At 58.3% G+C, this 7,940-nt stretch overlaps 1 protein-coding gene; it reads left to right on the forward strand.

The window, feature by feature from the left end:
- Positions 1 to 6,848: 6,848 nt before the first annotated feature.
- The window catches only part of CHC_T00004893001 (hypothetical protein), a 1,527-nt gene continuing 435 nt past the window's right edge, over positions 6,849 to 7,940 (forward strand). Inside the window, 2 exon segments of the mRNA XM_005716310.1 lie at positions 6,849 to 7,742; positions 7,743 to 7,940. The exon segment at positions 7,743 to 7,940 is cut by the window's right edge and continues 435 nt beyond it. Coding sequence (XP_005716367.1) covers positions 6,849 to 7,742 — 894 coding nt within the window. The 3' untranslated portion in view covers positions 7,743 to 7,940.

Here is a 7,940-nt window from a genome sequence, read left to right on the forward strand (position 1 = left end):
ATCTACAATGGTGAGCGCGGTCTGGTAGCCCGAATAAACTTACCCTTTCTCTAACTCTCTTTTACTTGTGTCTCGCCAGATCGACAGTTTCTGACAACATTGTAGTACCGCATTTTTGGCACTGTTGAGAGGCCCCCTGGCCTCAGGGCACACCTCATCACTTCCGAACCATGCTCCCATACGTCGCACGAGCCCCACCTACAGTCTGTAGGTGGGGCTCGTGCGACGTATGGGAGCATGGTTCGGAAGTGATGAGGTGTGCCCTGAGGCCAGGGGGCCTCTCAACAGTGCCAAAAATGCGGTACTACAATGTTGTCAGAAACTGTCGATCTGGCGAGACACAAGTAAAAGAGAGTTAGAGAAAGGTAAAGTTTATTCGGGCTACCAGACCGCGCTCACCATTGTAGATCCGGGCTAACGCCGAGACCACGTAGTGGTCATTAGTTTCGTCCGACACCGCCCCTCCATCGTCACACCCATTAGGCCCTGCCGCTGCTGTGGCAGCATCCTTGTTTTTGACTTCTTCTCCAGACCGAACCTTGTCCACTGCAAACCTCTATACATTCAATAATTGCCCATGCTACGACTGAGTACAAACCTCTGGTTCTCCACTCTTACTAAGTGGAATGGGGGCCCTGCAGCTGTGAGGAGGAGCGCGTCACGAACCGGCCATTTTGCTCTCGGCCGGGCGACAGAATCAGTCACTCCTTTGGTTGTTCATACAGCCGGTGACGATTTTCCGGTGCTACAGGTTTATCATCGTGCGACTTGTGTATCGAGTACATGCTACCACAATGACTCGTTGTTCTCACGTCACTACTACATCCTCTGGGCGAATATCTCGTTGCCCATGGAACGCCACACATGTGTGTGGGAGGTGCGAATCGCACTGCCCGTGCCCTAAGTGTGTGGCAGGTGACTGTCACACAGTTTGAGATTGTACACGCTGTCGGCAATGTCGACCTCACTGCCGACAGAGTTGCCGTCGCTACAGCTACTACGCTGTTGACGACCCACATCCTGTAGCCCGCAGCATCTCGCGCGCTATGGAGGACAGTTCATGGTCTAGGCCCCTCGATATCGGGGGACCAGGCTATGACATTGACCACCGCTATGTATTACAGAGTGAGCCCGTTGGGTTCTGCGGCGGTCTGGGGACGCATATCTGCGAGCCAGATACGCCTGATAATTCGGGCGGTCTTGAGTCTCCCTGCAGAGAGGAACTTCCCCCCCTGATTCTGACTATGCGTGGTCACAACGCAGCTCTCACAGCAGCGACGACGTAATCGGGACTATGGGAGAGAACGATCCTAAACCGGAATATGGTGCAAAGGATTCGATCTTAGTGTTTAAGGCGACCAAGTGCGCAATATATTGGCCCATTCCGTGGGATGTATGTGACTTCGGGCATGTGCACCAGTTCGCATACCCTGAGGAGTTGCATAACGTCAGGGACTTTAGGGTAGTCGGCCATCGCCTACAGCTCAAGTACAGAGGGTTGTTGGTGTGGATACGGGCTGTCAGCGACCTGGCAGTGTCCCTGTGGTCGGTGAACGTTAGGCGTGGGTGGCTGAGCTACTTAGCCGAAGCGAAGGCCATGTATGCTGAGGTTGCCGAGCTCGTAGTGGCGTTGTCCACCTCGGGGAGTGCGGGGACTCCACTTCAGCAGGTGCCCCCGTTGTCATATTCGACGTGCCCTTCCCCGCTGTCGAGAGGGACGATATGGCCGGGTACGATTCTCGCCCTACCGGCGTGGCTGACGCTTGGCGGTCTATGACAAAGACTTTCATGGACATGGAATCCCCCCCATGGCTGGAGAGTAAGTCCTTCTGCCCCTCGTGGTGGCCTTCGGATTGCTACCACGGTAGGAGGCTGACTGTGAATGCTTTCGTTGACGGGACTATCGCTCCAGGTTGCGACGACCTGGGTGGAGGCAGTAATAGGGCTGTGTTTATCGACGAGCTTTACAGAGGGGTGCACCTATATGCGTACGTTACAGATCTGTATGACGCTACCAACTCAGCCATCTGGATTGACTATGACAGTATCATTAGTTGTGAGAGGTGCAGGCGATCAGGCATATACGTGGTTGGTACCGATGGCAGAAGTGCATTCATAGATTCTAGGCTGGAGTGTATGTTGAGCCAGGTGATGGAGGGCGACTGGACCGATGTCGCTGATTATCCGTACATCCGTTTCCCAAAGATGTCAGCGTGCCAGAGAGTGGGTAGTTCTATAACTTACCTTAGGGATGATGACTCGTATGGGATGCTAGGAGAGTGCAGCAAACTATCGAACATGGATGCTATTCGAACTATGGCATTGAGCCCGTTTCACATCCCTCTACACCCGATTGGCAACTGCTTCTTCTCTATCTTTAGGGAGTGTGGCGACGGGGATGGTGCGTCTCTTGGGCCCATATATGCTAACCAGATTATGTCTAGCGAACTCCTTGACGCCGATGAGCATAAGTTGCGCTCGGTGCCAGGGGGTAAGTGGCTCGCGGCGTCCGACGGGCACATACACGTGGTCAAGTCTTGGGACGAGGCAACGCACCGTGTCGACTTGACGGACGATTCGGTGATGCGGGCATCGATGAGTACATGCCGTCATGCGGGATGTCCGCTAGTAGGGTGGTGCCGATGATTAGCGACTTTGTTAGTTTTAGCGAGCCGGGCGGCCACGATGCGGCTGGTTGCGCGGTCGGTAGCATTGGCGGTGTCGGACGAAACTAATGACTGTCGATCTGGTTCCTAGACAAGCAAAAGAGAGTTAGAGAGAGGTAAAGTTTACTCGGGCTACCGTCGCCGCCGACCTAAATAATGCACCGGAGTGCCAACTGTAGTTCAGTATCCTTAGTATCCTTCTCTTATCATACCTCAACCATCGCCACATCGACAGAAACCTGTGATTTTGACCCCGTTGAAGGTATACAATCGTAGTACGATAAGCGCCTGAAGACGCCTACAATCGTTAGTCTCGGATTTCCCATATTTGGTGTATTACGCCTGGCGGAATTCCGCAACTATTCTGGAAGGTGGGAAGTACGAAGGGTATGCCAGTTTTGCAGGAGGGTGGAATGAATGGATGGTTCTGGAGTGAGTTGTTTTGGTGTATCCGCGTGACGTGCGCTACAAGCAAATTTGGAAGAGAAGGCATGAGTACAGCACATGGGGCAGGCATGCATTCTATCGATCTCGGGAGGCGAGATCACGAGAGTAACGGAGCTCTCATGAGGTTGATCTCGCGGGGAGCGAGGGATTTGATGTGTGAAGACAGTGCTTCTCGAGACGGCGCGGATGGTAGGTGGCGCTGCGTTGGTGCGGAATGGCTTAAGCATGTGGCGGCCAAACAAGTCAGGCATAATTTAATTATTATTAGTGGGGTAGTTACAGTGGACGCGGGCCGCGGCAGCGCCATAACATTTGAGCGCAGCAAAACGTTGGCATCGCGGGCGCAGGGGCGCGGGCATGGGAGCAAACGAAGGGTGATTGCACGAGCTCGCGCGCAAGGCGTACGGGGCTGGCCCAGCAAAAAGCGCTCATCGCTAGGTGCAGTTTGAGTACCTCCATGCGAGCTGCAGCGCCGGTAGACGTCGTACTTACAGCATCGGTGCATGCCGTTTGTTTAACTTAATGTGTACCTTATCATATACCTTTTATCTTTATTTACAACAGAGCTAAGACCCGTCGCAGCTCATGCCTGCACGGCGTCCGATCTCGTGGAGATTCATTTTTCTCGCGCGACTCAGGAGTTGCGCCAGGAAAAAAAATCTTTCGGGTCTTCAATGACTGCGGCGCATCTCTCCGTAGCAAGGCGGTGCTTACAGATGCGAAAATCAAAAGAAAAATCCCTACGCATGTGCGGCCGCCGCACGTGCGAATAAATATTGTCCGGCAGGCGGGCCAACCGCGAGGCGCCAAGCGGAGCACGGCGCGAGCCATGCGTCAGGAATTCCTGCTGCCCCCTGCCTGCAGCGCATATGCCCCTCCCACGTGGCATACGCACCTCAAGTTGACCCCCGTCAACGTCCGAGCGCCGCGCCGGTTCGCACGCCAATCCACGTCGGACAAGCCTCGCACGTCGCGCCGCACATTTCATGCCCCTATGATACCCTGTGATAAAGATAAAGAGAATCTGTGTTGGGCCCGTGCGGGTGTCCGCCTTCGCCCATCCGCCCGGCGCACATGTGGCCGCGCGAAACAAGGGGGCCCGGAGCATCGTGTGTGACGCGGCTGGAGGAGACAGCGGCGTCGGAGAAGTGACCAAATAATAAGCGGGTCCTAATCTCACGCTTCCTCTGCGTTTCACGCAACGCTCTTCTCATACTCGTAGACGACCTTGCCCTTGTCATTGACGGCGGAGGCGGTGAACAGCTGCCCGTCGAACCTAAACACGAAAAAGCCGTGTACCTCCTTTCCCCAGACCGTCCTTGCGACGGTCGTGTCGTTGGTGGAGGGGAGGACGCCGCAGCACTGCTGCCAGTGATCTGCCTGGTCGGCGGGAGGCTGCACGATCTCATCGAGCTTGCTGCCGGCGCCGCTTAGAAAGTGGTCCACGACGGCGGTGTACGGCGCGTTTGCGTCGTCACGGTCGACGCGCGGGTGCGGCTGCATGTGCATGAGCGCGTGCTCGTGCCCGGAGATGTAGGCGAGCGTGCGCGACTTGTACGGCATGAGGACGGGCTCGACGAGGTCGCGCAGCTCCTTGCTGCCGAGGTGGCCGTTGGTGGACATGGTGTACATGTTGTGGTGCGCGACGATGATGAAGTAGGCCGTGGGTGGGGAGTCGGCGAGCTGGCGCTTCAGCCACCGCACTTGCTCGTGCGGGTCCTGCCGGTTCTTGTTGCGCGCGTCGACGCCGTCCTCGCCCTCGATGAACGGCGTCGTGTCCAGGAAGATGGCGATGAGGTTGTCGGAGAATTTCTGCGCAAAGTACGTGGCCGGCATGTTCCAGCGCGGCTCGTGCGAGGTGAAGGCGACCTGCGCGTCGACGTTGCCGTGGTGGTCGTGGTTGCCCAGGACCGAGTACCAGGGGATGTTGGAGAGGATGAGGTGGTTGTAGACGTCGCGGTAGCTGGTGGAGAACTGGTGGTCGTCGATGGAAGTCACGCCGTTGGAGTAAAAGTTATCGCCGGTGGAGATGATGAAATGCGGGTTGTAGCCCTTTTCGATGAGCGTGTTCTTGACGGTGTCGGCCATGGCTTGGGCGACGGGCTTCTGGCCGTGCGTGCCGTCGCGGCCCCAGTCGCCGAGGGCAAGGAAGGAGAGCGGGACGTGCGGGACGGGCAGGTGGACTGGGCCGGCGTCGGCGATGCCGGGGTGGATCGTGAGCGGGATGCGCCTTTTGAAGAGGGAGTTGAGGAGGAAGGGGCTGGCGATGACCAGGAACAGGAGAACAAGGAAGGTGGGGCGGGAAGGGCTGGGGGGGTTGGAAGAGCGGGGCAAGGCAGAAGAGGGGACGAGTGTGGGGAGAAGAGGGGAAGCCTCGGAGGCGTTGGGGGTGCGGCTGTCTGCCATGGTGCGGCTGTCTGCCATGGCAGGGATAGATGAATCGGGCGAAGGAGGGAAGGTTGATGGAAGAGTTAGTGCGAATGGTAAAGGATGGGAGTAGACGGGAGGGGAGGGGGTGAACGAGGGATGAGAGCAAAGGTTATATAGAAAGGCGGTCGCCTCTAATAAGAGCTTGCATGCGCACGCTGGTACGGAGGTAAAACAGAGGAGCATTAGTGAGTAGAATTGGAGGGATCGAATCCATAGGGTTGCTGTGGAATAGGGGCTTGTCATACTCCGCTACAGCTATGCACACCCTACGACGCCTCCAGAGCGCCGCTGTCCAAACGTGTTGCCATCCCGCCCTAACCGGTGGTGAGGGGTTGGTCCCTAGCCCGAGCACCGTGAACAGTGCCGGTTTTTTAAACGCTATTCTGGTTTCCGCATCTTCCTCAGGGTTGAACCTCAGGTTGAATCTTTTGCACGCCGAATGCTCTTCGGCACCTGCCAGCCAAACACTGGTCAACCGGTGCGATGCCCATTCCTCCCCCACAGCCACCTGTTCCCACGAACCGGTGGCTGTGGGGGAGGAATGGGCATCGCTAGGACCAGCCGCGCCTACCCTCCCCGCGTGACACGCGTCTCGCCCTTGCGAATATTCGACCCCGCCACAAAATTTAAGCATTAATAAACTCTACCCACTCCCTGCCCCGGAAAGTATCTACTGCGCCTCTAGATTCACTGCTCTAATTACAAACCGGCCTGGCCACTTGCAACAATTACCTTCGTGCATCTACGTTCGGCGAAAGCGTAGAAACGCCTTGGCTCGCAGCCGCCTTCCAGGGTGGAAGCTTGCATTACGAGATCGCCCACGTGTAAGCGCCCCCCGATCTCATTCTGTGCGTCGTCACGTGTACGGCCTCGATAGGCCGTGTGGCCTGCGCCCTACAGTCGGGCCATCGTGGCCCAGTCAAAGCCGCGCAATGCGCAATCTGAGCCGTCGCCCGCCTCCTCACGCAACTTTTGGCCCGTCCTGCTTGCCTCGCTATTTGCCGCGTCACACCCATCTGCCCCAATTTTAAATACTCACCCCTCACACGCCTCTTCGCCAACCGTGCTCTCCCTTCCCCCCTTACCCGGCCCCTTCCCCGGCACGCTCTACATCCACCACGCCCTCCTTCCAAGCACATGCCCACAAACCCTACACTTCAAAAGCTGTACATGTCAATCACCCCCCCTCGCATCCCGCACAACCCCCCCCCCCAATATCTCAATCGTTCTCTCTCTCGCCCCTCATCCTCTCCCCTCGCTTATCTTCCAGCCCCAGCCCCCCGCCCCCTCCGATCTTCCCTCCCGATGAATCCCCCAGCCCCTGCGCCGGCCCCCATCCCCTCCCCCACGCTCCCCGTCGCCTCCCCTAGCCCCGCGCCCGCCCGCCTCCCGCTCGCCCTGCGCTGCGTCAGCTGCGATGCCACTGAGACCCCCCTCTGGCGTGCCGGCCCGGCGGGCCCGAAGACCCTGTGCAACGCCTGCGGCGTCCGGTGGAAGAAGACGGGCTCGGTCATCCCGCGCTCCAAGCGCCCGGCCGTCCCGCCCACCCCGCCCTCCTCGAAGCCCTCCCCCGTTCGCAAGCGCGCGCGCACCGCCTCACACTCCCCGTCAAAGCAATCCACCCAATCCGACAACAACCAGCCCCCGCCCTCGCCCCCGGATCCGAGGGCTGTCGCCGCAGCGGAGGCCGCCGCTGCCCTCCCGGCCCCGAAGCCCATCTCCGTCTTTCGCGTCGCCGATGCCGCTCGCTCCAAATACGAAAGCGTCTTCTCGGGCCTCATGGTTGTTAATCGTATCGCCAAACCGCCCGCCAAACCGGCGGAAGACGACCTATCGAGGGGCAGAACCCGGACCCAGACCACCAGGGGAAGCGCGTTCTTCGCTGAGTTTGCGACTCCACCACCGCAGCTCAAACTCCCGATCGGCAGCCCGGTGCTACGCTCGCTGCCCTGTCCAAGCCCGCCCCCAATCGAGAAGGACGAGGAGGGGAGGGAAGGAGGGTCTGTTTATGTCACAGAGGTCCATGCCCCGAGCCCCAGCCCGAGCCCACCTCCCATGCCGCGGGTCCAACGCAGGAAGGAGGGAGGCGGCTTTAATCTACTGCTGGCTGCTGTAGCGGAGGAGCGAAAGCAACAACCTCAGCAACAACCGCAGCAACAACCGCAGCAACAGCCGCAGCAACAGCCGCAGCCAATGTGAACGCTAGGGGTTGCCTTGCGTGTGCGAGCCGCAATACCGATTGCCGGTCTGCGCATGACCTGCCTGTTCTTCGGCTCAGGGTGTTATTTTGCGCCTTTTTTTTTTTTTTTTTTTGGTGGCGTGGTATTCGGTGGGTTTAGAAGGGTCGCTACCACCAGAGTTTGAAGGTTTTGGAAGGGGGAGGGGGGGGGGGGGGGG

Source organism: Chondrus crispus, genomic scaffold (assembly GCF_000350225.1).
Source record: "Chondrus crispus Stackhouse genomic scaffold, scaffold_258, whole genome shotgun sequence".
In the NCBI taxonomy this organism is placed as follows: Eukaryota; Rhodophyta; class Florideophyceae; order Gigartinales; family Gigartinaceae; genus Chondrus; species Chondrus crispus.